The sequence below is a fragment of the Lipotes vexillifer genome, unplaced genomic scaffold (genome assembly GCF_000442215.2).
Source record: "Lipotes vexillifer unplaced genomic scaffold, Lipotes_vexillifer_v1.1 scaffold641, whole genome shotgun sequence".
Classification (NCBI taxonomy): Eukaryota; Metazoa; Chordata; class Mammalia; order Artiodactyla; family Lipotidae; genus Lipotes; species Lipotes vexillifer.
Window position 1 is genome coordinate 1,062,934 of NW_006780658.1, and position 18,392 is coordinate 1,081,325.

The 18,392-nt window shown below is 37.8% G+C and overlaps 1 protein-coding gene across 5 annotated transcripts in view; it reads left to right on the forward strand.

Moving 5' to 3' along the window:
• The window catches only part of SCHIP1 (schwannomin interacting protein 1), a 785,715-nt gene that overhangs the window by 195,927 nt on the left and 571,396 nt on the right, over positions 1 to 18,392 (forward strand). For 2 of the 5 annotated variants that reach the window (XM_007454126.1, XM_007454128.1), the window contains exon 1: positions 7,818 to 8,452. The exons of 2 other annotated variants lie outside the window; for them this stretch is intronic. In XM_007454126.1, coding sequence (XP_007454188.1) covers positions 8,390 to 8,452 — 63 coding nt within the window. In that variant the 5' untranslated portion in view covers positions 7,818 to 8,389. Of the gene's footprint in view, positions 1 to 7,814; positions 8,453 to 18,392 lie in introns of those variants that run through there. One more of the 5 variants, XM_007454125.1, reaches the window with a different exon arrangement.

Consider the following 18,392-nt stretch of genomic DNA (forward strand, 5'->3'; position numbering starts at 1 on the left):
GCGGAGCGGCTGGGCCCGTGAGCCATGGCCACTGAGCCTGCGCGTCCGGAGCCTGTGCTCCGCAAATGGGAGAGGCCACAACAGTGAGAGGCCCGCATAACGCAAGGAAAAAAAAAAAAAAAAAAAAAAAAAAAAATATTAGTTATTGAATAGAGGACAACACTGGAAAATGCTTTGTGTTTTTTATTAATCAATTTCATGTGACCAAATACTTATTGTTTTAGTTCCCAGCTTCAAGAAACCTGTAATTTGTTTAATAGGATGTCATGGAAAGAAAGTATAGCATGGTCCATTGTAAACCATTAGGTTTATACTTTTTAAAAAATTATTAGCATATCCCTGCAGATAAATCCAGAAAAATCTCTGGATTGTTTGGGGACATTCTTAGTCCCATTTTGTTTGAATTGATTCCATATGCCTGGGCCTTCCTTCCTTGCCACGCCCATTTTTCCCGTTGGTTCCCATACTATTATGGTCTGGCCTGTAGGGGGCAGCGTGGCTCATGGAATGAGGCCCTGGCTTGGTAAGAGGACCTGACTTAAAAAACCTGTCACTTTTTGTGAGTCTAAGATGTATCCCTTGAGAGGCCCTTCTTCATCTGCAAACTGAAAATAATACCCACCTCAGAGGTGGATTGTTATTGCTGTGAAGATTAAATGGCACTACATATGTAAAACAGCACAGAGCCTGGGACCCCAAAGTCTCTCAGTAAATGTTAGTCGATTCTGAATCCGCTCTTGAAAACACTCCATGCGTTCAAAACACTGGAAAACTTGTGAAGAGCAGAGGTGAAATTTTTACCTGGATTTGCACTGAGGAGGCCAGGGATGCACAGAGCCTGTTTTTTTTTTTTTTGAAATGAGAAGATAGATTTTATTTTATTTTTTTTTTTTTCAAATTTTTTTTAACATCTTTATTGGGGTATAATTGCTTTACAATGGTGTGTTAGTTTCTGCTTTATAACAGAGTGAATCAGTTACACATATACATATGTTCCCATATCTCCTCCCTCTTTGTCTCCCTCCCTCCCACCCTCCCTATCCCACCCCTCCAGGCAGCCACAAGGAACGGATCGGTATCCCTGTGCCATGCGGCTGCTTCCCACTGGCTATCTACCTTACGTTTGTTAGTGTATATATATGTCCATGTCTCTCACTCGCCCTATCACAGCTCACCCTTCCCCCTCCCCATATCCTCAAGTCTGTTCTCCAGTAGGTCTGTGTCTTTATTCCTGTTTTACCCCTAGGTTCTTCATAACATTTTTTTTTTCTTAAATTCCATATATATATATGTGTTAGCATTATTTGTCCTTCTCTTTCTGACTTACTTCACTCTGTATGACAGACTCTAGGTCTATCCACCTCATCACAAATAGCTCAATTTCGTTTCTTTTTATGGTTTTCTGTTTCGTCTCTCCCTTTTGTTGTATCTCAAGAATTAGCTGCTCAGCACCTGTTGGGGTTTAAATATCAAATAGTTGAAAATTGTCTCAGACTTCTTCTGATACTTTCTCTTAAATTTTGACTATTATTTAAAAGGTATGCATATAGCCCTCCAACTATTTAATAAGTTTAAATGTTACAAGAATTCTACCTTATTTTTAAAAGATTTCCTCAATTATTTTGAAATGTTATTTCTTAAATTTGAAATTGATAGAATCACACCTGTTCAAAGGGCAAAAATTGGTGAACTTGCTTTCCAATACAATTATGACATTGTTTTGGATGTAATGATGAATTGCATCTTTGCAAGCCTGTAGGCTAATTGATTTTTTTTCTCTCTTAATTGAGTGAATAGTGTGAATATACCACATCTTCTTTTGACTTTACTCTTTGACACAAAGCATGTAGTATGTCCTCTTTGTATTAGTTTAGGAATCTAACTCCGTTTAAGATGTATGTCAACATAAAAATTATTCTAATTGAGTAATAGATAAGAAGCTGAAAATCTAAAGTTGATGAATTATTCTCACTTTTGGAAAACTGGCATAAAAATCTGATCTATTTCCCTGTCATTTCATACCCTCTCTTTATTTTAAGGCCAGTGATTTGGATGAACCCTTCATATTTCCAATCCAGCCTTGTCCTTAACTCTTGGAAAAACTGCCTCATCACTGACGTCAAAGAACAAAACATACGGGTTCCTCATCTGTCACCATCCTCATCCTCATATATCTCATTATCTATACTAATCCTCACAATCAGAATATATATACCTTATCTACTTTATAACTATGAATGGACTCAATTAAGAATGCATAAACTGGCTTCCCTGGTGGTGCAGTGGTTGAGAGTCCGCCTGCCGATGCAGGGGACACGGCCCCGGCCCGAGAGGATCCCACATGCCGTGGAACGGCTGGGCCCGTGAGCCATGGTATATATATATATATATATATATATATATATATAAATGTATACATATGTTCAGAGTATATATGTATACATGTGTATGTTCTGAGATTGGAGCTGTACTTACAAAAGTAATAAATTAAGCATTTATTTTAGTGTTGCTCCTTTAAAAACTAATTTTCAAGGTCGAAAGGTTAAGTCAGGTGCAAGTACTTTTGCCTCTAAAGGAGTCGGCCTCTTCTGAGAGACCACACCCACATACATAGTAGAAGAAAGCCTAGATTATTCTCCTGGCTTCAGACCTGAGGAAAAAGAGATGGGAGGATCCATCCCATCTCCAGCATGTCGGGGAGAACAGAGTTACACCTCTCAGGCCGGTCAGTGCAAAGCCTTGTTTCACTCCTGGTCAGGAAGAATTACAGTTCTTGTAATCCTTGAGCAGTTTCTGTAATTCTTATAATTCTTGAGCAGGTTCAGGAGTGGTGGTCTGGGCCAGCTCAAGACCCTGTTATGCCAGTTGTCCTGGAGAGAAGCCATGGAGCCCTCATATTTATGGGGTTGCTGGAGTAGTCCTGGCTTTTAGTGAGAGTAGCTGGGTAGCCAACAGCGGGCAGCCAGGTGACCTACCACACCTCCCCAAGTACACCACCAAAAGCTAAGACCGTTCCTTCCTGCCAGACACAGCAGGTGCGCCTATATTCAACATGCTTAATTATCCTCAGGTTCTATTGCCCTTTTTGAGATTTACAACCTCCAGGCTTGAAATACATCAGGAAAAATTTAGTGATTAAAGGGAGAAAGTCTTCTTCCAAAGTCGTACTTGTTTTGGGAGGAAACTCAAGCCCTAAAAGAGGATTTCCTGGGACCCCCCCCCCCCCCCCCCCCGTCCTGAGAGCTGCAAAATTATAGAGAATGTAAGCCTTGTACTACTTAATAATTTAATAACCTAGATTTTCCAGGTCAGGGACAAGTTACAGTATTATGCCCAGCTGTTATAAATTTAGGTCCCATGAGTTCTAATGTTTCAGCACCCAAGCTCTATCTAACGTCTAGCCTTTCAGACCCTGAAATTGCACAATTATTTTGCCAATCTATTTGTCCCAAATGTTGGTTCAGAGAATATAGTAATCATCTGTAAAAAGAGAAGACTTCTTGGTATTTACATGGAGGTAAATAGATTTCTCTTTTCTTCAAACCAGGGTCTTAGAGAACAAATGTTTTCTTTTCCAAAGTTTTAGAAATTCTATAATACATAACCATATATTACAGTCTGAATAAAATGGAATTGTACAAAATAATATCCTGTTTTTGAAAAATTTATTTTATTGAAGTTTAGTTGATTTACAATGTTGTGTTAATTCGTGCTGTATGGAAAAGTCATTCAGTTATACGTATATATATATATTCCTTTTCATATTCTTTTCCATTATGGTTTATCACAGGATATTGAATATAGTTCCCTGTGCTATATACAGTAGGACCTTGCTGCTTATCCATTCTGTATATAATAGTTTGCACCTGCTAATCCCAAACTCCCAGTCCATCCCTCTCCCACCCCCTCTCCCTTGGCAGCCACAAGTCTGCTCTTTATGTTTGTGAGTCTGTTTCTGTTTCGTAGATACGTTCATTTGTGTCATATTTTAGATTCCACATATAAGTGATATAATATGGTATTTATCTTTCTCTTTCGGACTTACTAAACTTAGTACGATCATCTCTAGGTCCATCCATGTTGCTGCAAATGGCATTATTTCATTCTTTTTTTATGGCTGAGGAATATTCCATTGTATATTGTACCACATCTTCTTTATCCAGTTATCTTTAGATGGACATTTAGTTTGTTTCCATGTCTTGGCTATTGTAAATAGTGCTGCTGTGAACATTGGGGTGCATGTATCTTTCTGAATTACAGTTTTCTCCGGATATATGCCCAGGAGTGGAGTTGCAGAATCATATGGCAACTCTGCTTTTAGTTTTTTGAGGAACCTCCATGCTGTTTTCCTTAGTGGTTGCACCAATTTACATTCCCACCAACAGTGCAGGAAAATTACATTTTCCCTCTTCTCCACCCTCTCCAGCAAAAAATAATATCTTTTTATACCACAAACGCCCTCCTCTTTGCGTATTTGAATATTGGTTGATAATACTGATTCTTTTTTCCAAGTCATCCTTTTGACTTAATGATTTGAGGACATTTTTCTTGATAGGTTTAAAAATGAGCATGTTGTTTAGGTTTGAGGATTAAAAAAACTTTTTTTTAGCGACTGCTAACATTGAACATTTCCTGAGTTCAAAATTATATGCAAAATTGACAATTCCCTATAATTTAATATAATAAATCCTCCTAAGTGGTCTCAAAGTCATTAACCTAGGAATTCAGATACAAAAATCTAGGCACTAAGTTCCTCACTTTACGCAAAGAGGGTTGAAAAAGAATTTGTTCTCTTTGCAGTTTTCCTTAAGTCCAGTCTCAGCATTTGTCCTCACCTAGATCCTGTCCTTATTCTACAGCTTAGGTGAGATAAAGTGTTGAATCCCTGGTTTAGACCCAGTTGCACCTTCTGTTATAAAATCTAGTTTCATCATTACAAATCAGCGTTTCGCTCTTTGAATGAGTATGAAAGCTGCTTTAGGATCCAAGGAGAAATTGGATGTGGTGGAACTGGAGTGAGATCTACTACTGTATTCCTTTTTTTTTTCCTGGAAAGCCCATTGGCCTAAGACTCTTTAGGATGTTCTTTTTGTAAATAAGACATCTTGGGTGGGGAGGGGAGTTATTCACATCCTTGGATTAGGTCAGCATCATTTGTTCACTCATTCAACAAATATTGAGTGCCTCCTGTGTGCTGGCCCTTTGTCAAGCCCTGGAGATAAAATGATCACCCAAATACACACAACCTCTGCCCTTGCAGAATTTACATAATTCCCCAGTCATGGTTGGCAATTCTTGTAACAGATGTACTGACAACTTAGAGGACATCCTCGATAACATTTCACTGATTAATTATATAGATGTTTAGGTATTATTAGTAACAAAAATCTGACTGCTGAAACATCTTCTAGAGCAGAATTTCCCACAATGTGGAACCTGGAATACTAGTCTCATAGGGTATTGATAGATGTTAATTGGGGGAAGGGCGAAATAAGCTAATTTATTTACTTCAGGACTTCTTAGAGCCTTACTAAGCTAATACACATTTTGAATTTGCAAGATGGGGATCACTGTTTTCATGTTTCCTAAACTTCTTTGACCAGGAAACTCATTAAGAGTCACATCTTATTGGACTACTGATCCATGGAACACTTTGGAAAATACTATTCTAGAGTTAGTAGTTGTGGAAGAAAAGTGCCAAGAGCTGGAGCTTCTAAGTGGCTCAATTATGAAATTAAAATGAATTGAACAGTGCATTTTGAAAGCTTCTAATGAAATTTTTACACATGACATCTCCTTTTTATAGGTCTCTATTATAGAGCTGTATTATGCAAATTTTACTAAGTTAGTTCACATATAAAACTTGTTACATTAACTGGCTAGCAGGGTTTAAATAAAAAGACCAAGTCTAGTCAATGACATAACAATGTTGGAAGATGGGGTTTTAGGGAATCAGTAAATAACTCCTTTTCTGTTCTTGATTTGGAAACTTATTTTGAAAGGCCAGACATTTAGGCAGAGGGATATAAAAATCTCACCTTTATTTCCTGTCAAAGCTGGATTTGAGGGTGGAATTCAAACCTGTGGCCATTGAGCTCTCTACTACTAAGCTTTGGATTTAAGGAATCTTAGCAATCACAGGAAGCACTAGATACTGCCAGCCTCACCCACAGATCTTGTGCAGAGAGGTGGAACCCATTAAAAAGTGGAGGGAGAATGATGTTGGGCTGCCAGTGCCTTTGCCTAATCCTGCAGTTAAGGTAACTCCTTCTACCTTCCTGGAGTGGATTAAAGGGTGGAAACCAGAGTCTGGGAGTATTTAGGAAGTTTCTTCCTCATGGAAATCTGAGGAGACAGGAAGAAGGGAACCTCCAACATTGCACGCTTCATGTAGCAACAATTTGGCCTTTTATTATGATAAATATCATATATATTTTTGTACTTATCTTGATTTTTATATGATTGTGTACTTTGTAATATATTCATTATTGCAGTGTTTTCTGCATAAGAATTACTTAGAAAGCTTTAAAAAGAAAAAAACCACAGGTTCCAGAACCATAATAGATCTTTTGAATTAGAATATCTGGGAATTCTGTATTTTTTTTTAATGTCTTAGGTAATCCGTATTATCGTAAAGAATAGAAAACTGTGAGTTATAGAAATTGCAAACAAATTCAACTTTATTTAAGAAACAGACATGATCACCCAGGTGATCAATATTTTTTCTAATTTGCATCTCGATATTTTTGTATTGTAAATCATGTGCCTTGAGGAGGTGCTTAAGCAAATTTTCCCTGGGTCTGATACCAAAACACCCATTATTTTTTAATAGCATTTTCCCAGTGGCACTGATTGTGTTGAAAATTCTGTTTTCCTAGAATTTATAGTTCTTTTCTTTCTCAAAAATATAAGTATTGTGCTCACCAAGGAAGGTTTCTGTTGTTTGATCCATTTTGGTTTTTATTAAAAGAGGATACAGTCAATAGGCACTGATTAGATTAGTTTCAATTTAATCTTCACTTTGACTATGAGGATTTTTAGTTTGCATGAAGAGAGATTAGATGATTTAACTATTAGCTGACAAGAAAGTCAACTATGACTGAAAATCCCGTTATGATGTGTGACTACATGTTAAGAAAGAGAAAAACACACTACACAGAATGGAAATGGATATTTCTCATTCTTATACATTCTTTAAAATATCTTTGTATACTATTTATTACTAGTTACATGTAAAAATTACCTATAGTGGAGTTAAACTTTTGTTAACTGTGTTCTGAGCTGAAAAACATCTAGAAATAATGAGTAAAAGAAATTTCCTACCAACATTTGAAAACATACTCAACTCCTTTCAGAGATAGGTGTTAGTAAAATTTTTTGTCTATGAAACATTCTTAAATTCCGTCAAATAAAATGTTGTCTGGAGTTGAAGACAGTTGCCTTAATTTTTATTTTGCAATCTTCATAGATTGGCATTAAAAAATAATGATTTTTTTCAAATGCTAAAAATTCTGAGAGACATTTTAGAAGTTCCTGTCTGTCTCTACAGTTCCTCTAGTTCCCTTTAGAGCTCCGTGAGGGGAAACCCCTTCTTTACCTGTGAGGAATAAATTGATTTTCTCTTCATGGCACTGTATTGATAGGGTTAAGTATATTGATAGAAGACCACACTATTTAATGCAAGTAGATTTTCAAGAAAATCACTATGCCAAACACTTCACTAGAAGAACTTCATCTACACACAGCAGCAACTGTGACCTGCTTTAGAGATGACATCATTGGGTGTCATGTGGCTCTTTATACGTTTCAGCCTCAGAAAGAGGTAATCTGTGAAAGCCACAAGAGCCTGATTTCTGCTGTGATAGTCTTCAGCAGACAGAGGCTGGGGCTAGAGTGAGGCATACCTCGCTCTAGTGTGTGCAGTGCCTTGTGGAATTCTGAGCTTTGTTTTTGTTTAATCAAAAAATAGATGCAATGATAGAATGAAGTGAATTGGCTTCTTTGGACTAATGGGAGCTTGTTTTCTGCATTAAGATCAAGAACTTTTCTGGAATCCTCTGTTCTCTGAGTAGCCTGGCCTGTAGTTTCTCCCTTTTTTTTCCCCTCAATTTGAATAACACTGAGAAAAATCAGCAAACTTCATCTCCCAAAGAGCTCTCCCTCTTTTTTGTCCATACTTGAAGATTTCTGCTCCAAAATCTTCTTTGAGCTGCCTGAGCATCGTGCTTGGTAACTGAAGGGTAAAGCATCTCCTTTGTAGTATGTGTTACAGAAATTCTTCAGATAACTTCACTTGCTAACACAGACGGCCCTTTATGGATTTCTTGTAAAGCCTGTTTGAATAAACAACTCTTTCCTCTCAAATGGGCAAGAGTAACTCTTCAGCACCATGGAGAGGTCAGGCCAGCGAACAACGACGTGGGACTGTGACCAGGGCAAGCAATCTGACAGTGTAAGTTTTCCAAATGTCTGTCATCTATTTTAGGTCTATCATGTTTTTACATCTGGAGAGAGGAAACTCCAAACTCTAACCGAGTTAGTCTAAATTTAAGCTATAAAATGTAACGGTCTTCATTCCATTTGAAATTCAGGATTAACCATTTAAAAAGATTATATTAGAAAGTGTGAATATGTTATTTTGAAAAATTGCTTTCTCATTGCATCAGTTGGTATGTGAATGCTTGGTACTTTGAATCTTTGTAGTCTAAGTTTTTGTTTTAATTTACCACAAATTAATTGCATTGCTAAAATCAGAGCATTTTAAAATACTCATTTAAATAGTTCTAAATATATAGTTTGTTGCCTTTTGTAAATGCAAGGCTCTCTTCGGAAAGTTATTCCTGATTTGTGCTCATTTTAAAGGATAGTTTTAAACTTTTAAATTGCAGATTATATTTCACTTACCAAAAGAGAAAATGTCTAGGTATTCTAATGTTGGCACGCATAGGAGATGACTTATGAAATTTTAAATTTACTGGTATAAAATATATACAGTAAAAGCCTATAGTAAGTGGAAAGTGCAGATCCTTTTATAAAATGATTAGATATGGACCACTGGAGAGGTACCTTTAGCGTCACTGAAGTATTTAATTTGTTTCAAAGTAGTCCAATTTAACTGTTCACACCAGAAATTTAAAAAATAGTTTATTCAAAAATATCTTATAACAACCTCCTTAAAACTGTCAGAGGTTTAGTTTTATGATACTGTTATATCGCACAGCCAATGAAGAAATGATACTTTGAATTGCTATGAAGAATGACCTCCACAGATATCTTGATTAGCTATTCAGATTTGTCTAAGGGAACAGAGTGTCATAAAAAAGTAATATAACAAATAATTATCTTTTCTCAGGCCAGTTAAGTGAGGTTTGGAACATTTATTTATGCTGAACCACTTATTTTAAAGTTTGAGAAAACTATCTTTTTATATTATTGTAAATATGGAATTGACTTCCCTCAGTAGTCCTCCTCCTATGTAAAAGCTACTGTAAATACAATTTACTTAGCTAAACCCCTAATTCAAATATAACTAATTTTTTCTGTTATAGATAACTTCCAAGTGAATTTACTGTTGCTCCTTAAGTCTTCTGTAATTTGGCATTTGATTTTTGGATAAATGGCACTTACATTTTGACAGTGTATTTGGTACAAAATTTTGGAGGCTGTGACTTAGTTTTATATTAAGGAGCCCTTGTTATATATTTTTGTCAGCTATGTTTAATAGATCCACTGATGATTTCTTTAATTGATGTCAATATTTAAAAGAACTCTATTTTTGAAAAGAAAGGTAGATATATGATTCCAGTTGTTTTAGTTTAATTTCCCTGTGTTTTACCATTATGTATTGAGTTTTGAGATGAATAAGTAGGGCCTTTCCCACACTGTTGAGCAGACTTCTGTGTTTTTAAAACTTTGATGGTTCCTTTATGATAAACTGTATCCATTTCTTGCAGCGGTAGACTTTGGACAAATCACTCTGGTTGATTAGACTGTAAGATTCTAATTTAGAGGATTTGAGGCTCATGTCATAAGATGCATCTGCTTTATGTTCTGAAATGGGAGGACATGTACCTGATTCTAGAAATGTATTTTCTAGCAATCTTTGTCTCTGTCTCTTAGGGATGTGATTTACTTATGATATTGTCTGCAGTGTAACATTTTATATTTCTAGACTTTTTGCACACATTTTAGTGATGTATTTATAACAACATCTATCTAACATATATATTTTCTAGTTGAGATACGGTTGTCTGTGTATTTATTTAACCAAAAATTGTCCCTACGTGATAGACCACAAACATGTTTTGGCTTCTGCTTTGAGAGCCTTCCCATCATTGTTGAAATAGCATAAGTCATCTGAAGAACAGAAAAATGTCCAGAGCTATTTAGACTGTGAGCTATTTGCATTTCTTTTTTCTTTCTTTCTTCTTCTTCTTTTTTTTTTTTTTTTTTTTTAGCTTTCTGGTGGTAGCAGATGTGTGTGAACAATCTTAAATTTAGTTGAGTGACATTTTGCTTTTCTTGCCAATGTAAAAATATGCTCACGGATCTCTTTTTTGTGGTCCACCCACCCTTGCAAAGGCTTTGTAACCTTTGGCTACAAAGGATTTAAGGGCATATTTACTTTATGAAAACCACCCTAGTTAGGATGCTTTACAGGGCAGCTGAACATAGAGGGAGCTGACTGACGGGGTGGTTCTTCCTACTGATTTCAACCCTTTTTGACACTAAGAGAGAAAAGTTGGTTCTGTGAAATAGTTCTTCCATCCCAGGTACTCACAGACTCATTTCTGTTGGACATCTCCATCACAGCTTCCAACCAGAAGCAACTCTTCTGGCTACAGACGCAACAGGACCAGTTTCAGTAGGAGAGAGCCTGAAAGTGGGATGTGTTACAGGAATGTCCCAAAGGGCAGCTTCTTAGAGGGAAATGGGTATTCTTGGGATTATTGCAGTGAAGCAGGACCCTGACTGGTTCCAAATGGATTTTAGGCTTGTTTCACTATGTTTCTAGCATTATGGATAGGGATCAGATGACATCAGGTACCACAGGGAAGTTCTGCAGCTTCCTAGAGAATCACCCTGGGCTGATGCTTCGGCATAGAGATTTCCATCACGTGATTTTTGTCCTCAGTTATTATGTTTATTGTTAGCGTTCCTTCCCTCTCCCTATTGTACTCACAATGAACATTCCTACTTTATAGTACATGTTGGGCCTAAGTAGATATGGCCTAACTGATTTGAGATATTAATTATCACTAGAAACTGTGGAGTAATCTGAACTGTTTCAGAAAACTAAACAGAGCTTAGAGACTTTCCAAGGAAAGCTGAAAGACCAGAACTATCCTCCAAAGAGATAGTACCATGCTTTTCTCATTTTAACTAGTCTTTCAAATCCCAGTCCCTCGGTATGAAGCTGACTCCCTCCCATAAGTAAACTCAAGCCAGAGCATATAAAACACATCAAGGCAGCGAGTCATTGGATGGATTCAGGTCACTTCCATCTTGTCTAATTTATCCTGTGCTCCTAATTCTCATCTTACTTGTGTATTTTTCTAAAAAGTTTTATTGGAGCATAGTTGATTTACAATGTTGTGTTTCAGGTGTACAGCAAAGCGAATCAGTTTTACATATACATATATCTTTTGTAGATTTTACCTGTGTCTTTGACGCCATCTAATATGCACTTATGCAGTGCACTTGACACAGTACATTACACAGTACCTGACTCCATTAATAAGACCCATCTTGATGGAAAACCCATTTTTAATTCAACATTCTGCTATTATCTCAGTAGCATGCTTCTCCAAGATGCAGTTTTTGCGCTTGATGTCTGACCTTTGTGTACAATGGCAGGAAAGAAACATCTCTTCACCTGGGGTTTCATTTTGGGTGCATCGGAACTGGTGGAACTGTACTGGGCAGACGGTGGTGTTGGCACAGAAAGCATGTCCTTTGACTATACATGATTTACTAAGTATCTTTATATTTTAAGAACTGGCCAAAGATAGACTCAGCCTAATGATTTGAGGATATTTAGAAAAGAATGTCAAGTTTCAGTGCCTTAAAGCAAGTCATACAAATTTACTCATATTTAACTTTGGTTGGAATTATAAGGAATATACATACACGTGTTGTATCTGGACTTCAGTACGACTATGAAGATTTTTTCCTGATATCTCTGTGGAGAAGATAAATAATTGTGGATGGAATAGTAATACAAATCGGTAATATTTGGGCTCGTTAAATAGACTTAGCAAAATTGTGTTAACTGATGAATCAGAGCTAGCCTGGAGGTAAGCATATAATGGTGTGTAATAGGTTTCTGTTATAAGCATTATTTTAATCAATGATCTTAAAAATAATATTTTTCCTACCTCTTATTTCATAGTTGAGGACATTTCATGTGGGAGAGGAGGAACAATTTGCCTGAGGTCAGCTAGTTGGTCAGCTGCAAAAGTGGAGCTAGAAACCAGATTTTTCTGACTCCCAAGCAAGGGAATTTCTACTGGGATATGTGATCACCAAGGAACCCCAATGCTGAGCGATCAATGAAAGTTTTATGGAGAAATATTTTTTATCTAAAATTAGAACAACTTTTAAAACTTTGGAGATGTCATTCAATGGCATAGGCTTTCTCGTAAAGCAGTAAGCTTCTCATCACCAGAAATATGCATGCACAGACTGGATGGGCCACATCAGAGATGCTGTAGAAGGGAACTGTATATTGTGGAAGGGTGTGTGAGTGTGTGTGTGTGTGTGTGTGTGTGTGTGTGTAATGACTGGACTAGATGATCTCTAAGGTCTCTTTCAACTTGAACATGGAGAGGAGACATTAGTGCAATGTTGTCTCATTAAAAATAGAAAACAAGAATAATTTCTTCGTTCAACAAACGTTAGGTACATACTCAAGGTACTGTGTGGTTCTAAGAACTGATTAGCCAAGTCTGCCTGAGACACCAAGAAACCATCCACTTGAGAGGGAGTTAAAAAGGGGGAGATTGGGAAATGAATTAAAATGAAAGGATGGGGGGCTTCCCTGGTGGCGCAGTGGTTGAGAGTCCACCTGCTGATGCAGGGGACACGGGTTCGTGCCCCAGTCCGGGAAGATCCCACATGCCGCGGAGCGGCTGGGCCTGTGAGCCATGGCCGCTGAGCCTGCACGTCCGGAGCCTGTGCTCCGCAACGGGAGAGGCCGCAGCTGTGAGAGGACCACGTACCACAAATAAATAAATAAATAAAAATAAAATGAAAGGATGGGAAAAGAGACCCAGGAGGGAGAGTAAGGTGCATTACTTGGATCTATTTGAGAAGGAAAAAACTAGGTTAAAGGGGTAAAAGCAGAACCAAAGTTATAATTTATCTTTTTCATTATCTCTAGTCTGGAGATACTTCAATGCATGAAAGAGAAACAAAAATTTAGGATTTATTGATCTCTAATAAATTCCACAATTCTATTCAGGATCGTCAAATATCTAATGAGCTTTTGTGCCTGCATCCTTTTAACCTGTGTAGCTGTAGTTGCATAATCGACCCTTAGAGATTTTATCCCAGTTGTTATCTGTAGTTTTCCTAATTGAGAGAAATTCCAAAGCTGTAGACCATCAATTCAGGGACTCAACATCAAGTCAGTCTTGCTGCTGGTGTTGTTCTGAATTTGAATGTCTTTGATTACCTGGGTTTGTACTATACATTGTATATTTATGCTATGTTGTAATAAGTAGATCCCCATAAGTATAATAGTTCAAACACAGCAGAAATGTATTTCTCGATTAAGGATCCATACTGGACTGGTGAGCAGGTTAGTGGGGTGACCCTCCTTCATACAGTCATTCAGAGAACCCAGGATGGTGTGGGCTCTGCCATCTTCAACACGTGGTGTCCGAAACTACCCTAGAGTCAAAACTTAGAGCAAACCAAAAAGGGAAAAGGAAATGGAGCAGCATACATAGAAGGTTTTAATGGGCCGAGTCTGAAAGAGACACACACATCACTCAATGCACATTTTCACTGAACTCAGTGATGTGCCATAGCTAACTGCAAGGGAGATTGGTAAAGATAATTCTACAGGATACATAAAAATAAGACAAGAAAATGGATTTTAGATCACTCAGTACTGTCTGCCATACTTGGGAGGGATTCTTTCTCCAAACCTTCAGTTCCTGTTGCTATAAAGTTGACATATGCCACTAGATCTGCTTACTGTTAACTTCTCTACAGCCTTGGTCGTTGCCTGTTTCAGTCTTCCAGGTTGCAAACTACAGAATCTGACCCTAGTTAATTTCAGCTAAAAATGAATTTATTAGAAAGATATCAGCTATCTCCTTGAATTAACAGGAAGGCTGGAGAATCAGGCTCAGGAAACAAAGGAGGCACTAAGGGAAATTTGTTGGCCAGAACTCCAGGCAAAGGCACACCTGAGAGACAACATTGTTGGAGCACTGCTGGGTCATTGGATGCAACGGTCATAAGAAGCTCTAAAACGTGCCTTGCTTCTCTGACACACTTCCTCTAGATGCAGAGTCCTTAATGGGCCATCGCATTGACTGGTTTAGATCATTGTTCGAAGCCAGATTGCTAGGATGTAGGGAAGGGAAGTTACTTCTGTAGTGAGGGTTAGAGTCCTGTTCCTTGCTGTAACTCCTTTAATAGTGGAATCTGTAATTATGGGATGGGGGCTCAGATGCACTAAAAAATTTAAAATGACAGAAATCTACTGTGCCTGCTGCTGTAAGATGCCCGTAATGCCACATTAGATCTTCTGATGGCCCATGCCAATTCTCACTGATTCCAACTGGCCGCACACCTACACTGTGCCTTATTGTTATGCCTAGACTATGCCTTGTTGTTCCTCCTGGGATGTGTTTTGATCGCTTTTGCCAGTTTATTACCCCAACCCACCTAGCATCCTGTGTGAAAATTGCTTTGGCCCTTTTTGATGCTAGCTTTTCAGGTCCTTCCCTACAACACTTGGCATTGTTTTGAGAACTAAATTCAGACCTGGGACCTATGTGATAAGTCTGCATGGCCATCGCCCAGACATTTGACCCATCTCCTGTGGGGTTTTCTCATCTGTAAAATGAATAAGTCAGCTCAATTCCCATTAGTCTCAAAGGGATGCCGAGAGGCTTAACAAGATGGTGCTTCGAGATATTTGGAACACAGGGTGGCATTATCACATTATTATTTTCACAAGCTGTTCACCTGAAGGGAGAAAATAAAGAGTGGATATTTAATGCCAGAGAGGTTTTTGGCACTTTGTCAATTTGACATTAGCTTTGAAGGCTTTTGGAATGTTGCCTGAAATTTTCAGTACCAAGCAGCTAAAAGCTGTGTTTTTCTGGGCTTGTGATATTCCTGTCCCCAGGGATGACATTAAGCATTTGTGAGGGATGAGCTGTGCCAGACCCATTTTCCAATGTGCCACCAACAGACACAAAAAAGCAACACACACTCTGTAAATTGCTGCTCGTACCCACATTTCACACTTGGAACAGCACCTCTGACTTGTGCCAGCAGAAAAGGGATGAGAGAGGAGTGATCCACGTAGGCATATGTGAAGGAAGCTCCCTGTCTGACACGCGGGCCATTTGTGGCTGGGAAGCTTCTATTTGAGTGGTCAGATGGACCCTATTGAAGGTCACAAAACCTTTTTTAGACCTTTCAAAATCACCCACATCACAGTCCTCTTTGAAAGAGAGCTATTGGTTATGCAAATGTCACATTTGCCAACTAAACTGAAGAGTGGGCTAATTAGAAGTAGAGAGGAGAAGTACATACTTTTGGAACTTCAGTTTAATGATTTTGGAAGGAAGAGAAAGGCAGGAAAACGTGTTGGGATCCAGGGAAGAATTTGTTCATGTGATTGAAGTTTAAGCCTTGTGATCATAATTACATGGAAAGGTTATAAATGGTTTCCTTTATTTGGATCCGAAACATTTTCAAATACATGGGCTTCCACATATGTGCCTGAAATACATATTTATGTACATTTTAAAAGTAACAATATGCCATCCATACATTAGAGTGAAAGTTGTTAATAGAAATTGCTTAGGGACTACCCTGGTGGCGCAGTGGGTGGTGCGGTGGTTAAGAATCTGCCTGACAATGCAGGGGACATGGGTTCGATCCCTGGTCCGGGAAGATCCCACATGCCACGGAGCAACTAAGTCCGTGTACCACACCTACTGAAGCCCGCACGCCTATAGCCTGTGCTCCACAGCAAGAGAAGCCACTGCAATAAGAAGCCTGCGCACCGCAACGAAGAGTAGCGCCCATTCGCTGTAACTAGAGAAAGCCCACGCACAGCAACGAAGACCCAATGCAAACAATAATTAATTAATTAATTAATTTTTTAAAAATTGAAAGCAGGGCAAAAAAAAATGTTTAGTGTCAAGAGCTAAAACGTACAGCTTTGAACCTGCTTACTCTTAGTATTGGGTTGGCCAAAACGTTTGTTTTTTTTGGTAAGATGGCTCCAGTAGCGCTTAGTTGTCTTTAACTTCATTAGAAACAATTTTTTAGATTGTATGCGACAGCTGTCATATCAGCGTGCATTTAAAAAAAAAAAAACATCAAAATTGGTGAATTTTTGTGTAGCCATTTTAATATTGAAGATGGAAGAAAAAAAGCAACATTTTTGGCATATTATGCTTTATTATTTCAAGAAAGGTTAAAACACAACTGAAATGCAGAAAATGATTTGTGCAGTGTACGGAGAAGGTGCTGTGACTGATTGAACGTGTCAAAAGTGGTTTGCGAAGGTTCGTGCTGGAGATTTCTTGCTGGACGATGCTCCATGGTCGGGTAGACCAGTTGAACTTGATAGCGATCAAATCGAGACCTTAATTGAGAACAATCAACGTTATACCACGTGGGAGATAACCAACATACTCAAACTATCCAAATCAAGCATTGAAAACCATTTACACCATCTTGGTTATGTTAATGACTTTGATGTTTGTGTTCCATGTAATTTAAGTGGAAAAAAACCTTCTTGACCATATTTCTGTGTGTGATTCTCTACTTAAACGTAATGAAAACGTTCCATTTTTAAAGCAAATTGTGACGGGTGATGAAAAGTGGATACCGTACAACAATGTGGAACGGAAGAGATCGTGGGGCAAGTGAAATGAACCACCACCAACCACACAAAAGGCCGGTCTTCATCCAAAGAAGGTAATGTTGTGTATATGGTGGGATTGGAAGGGAGTCCTCTATTATGAGCTTCTTCCGGAAAACCAAACGATTAATTCCAACAAGTACTGCTCCCAGTTAGACCAACTGAAAGCAGCACTCAATGAAAAGCGTCCGGAATTAGTCAACAGAAAACGCAAGACCGTATGTTCCTTGGATGACCAGGCAAAAACTGTCGCAGCTTGTCTGGGAAGTTCTGTTTCATCTGCCGTATTCACCAGACATGGCACCTTCGGATTTCCATTTATTTTGGTCTTTACAAAATTCTCTTAATGGAAGAAATTTCAATTCCCTGGAAGACTGTAAAAGGCGCCTGGGACAGTTCTTTTCTCAACAAGATAAAATTATAAAGAAAGATGGAATTATGAAGTTGCCTGAAAAATGGCAGAAGGTAGTGACACAAAAGGGTGAATACATTGTTCAATAAAGTTCTTGGTGAAAATGAAAAATGTGTCTTTTATTTTTACTTAAAAACCAAAGGCGCTTTTTGGCCGACCAAATAAATAGGTCTTGCATCTTCATAAAGAAACTGCAAGCTTCTTACCTGAGCCTTGTCAGTGAAAGAAGGAAGCTACTTGCATTTTTAAAACAAAGTACAGTGACTACTAGTTCATCTAAAAACTGTTAGGAAATGAGGCTTCTACATAAATGAAATCTACCAATAATAGCAGTTTACTTTTTTTTTTTCGATCAACATATTTTGAATGACAGTGTTTCTAAATTACATTATAAAATGTTCTGCCCTTTTTATAGTAATGCTTATTTGCTTCTATAATATGAATTTATGCTCATTTTAGAAAATATACACAAAGTTTAAAAATATTCTTCACCAACCCAATAGAGAGAGGCCACCATTGTTAATATTTTAGTGAATTGCTGTCTGACTAGCAATCCCACGCCTGGGTATATATGTGGAAAAAAAGAAAAACTCTAATTCGAAATGATACATTCACCCCAGTGTTCACAGCAACACTATTTACAATAGCCAAAACATGGAAACAACCCAAGTGCCCATCAACAGATGATTGGCTTAAGAAGATGTGATATATATATATAATATATATATATATTATATATATATATGATGGAATATTACTTAGCCATAAAAAAGAATGAAATACTGCTATTTGCAGCAACATGGATAGACCTAGAGAATACTACGCTTAGTGAAATAAGTCAGACAGATTTCTCTTTTA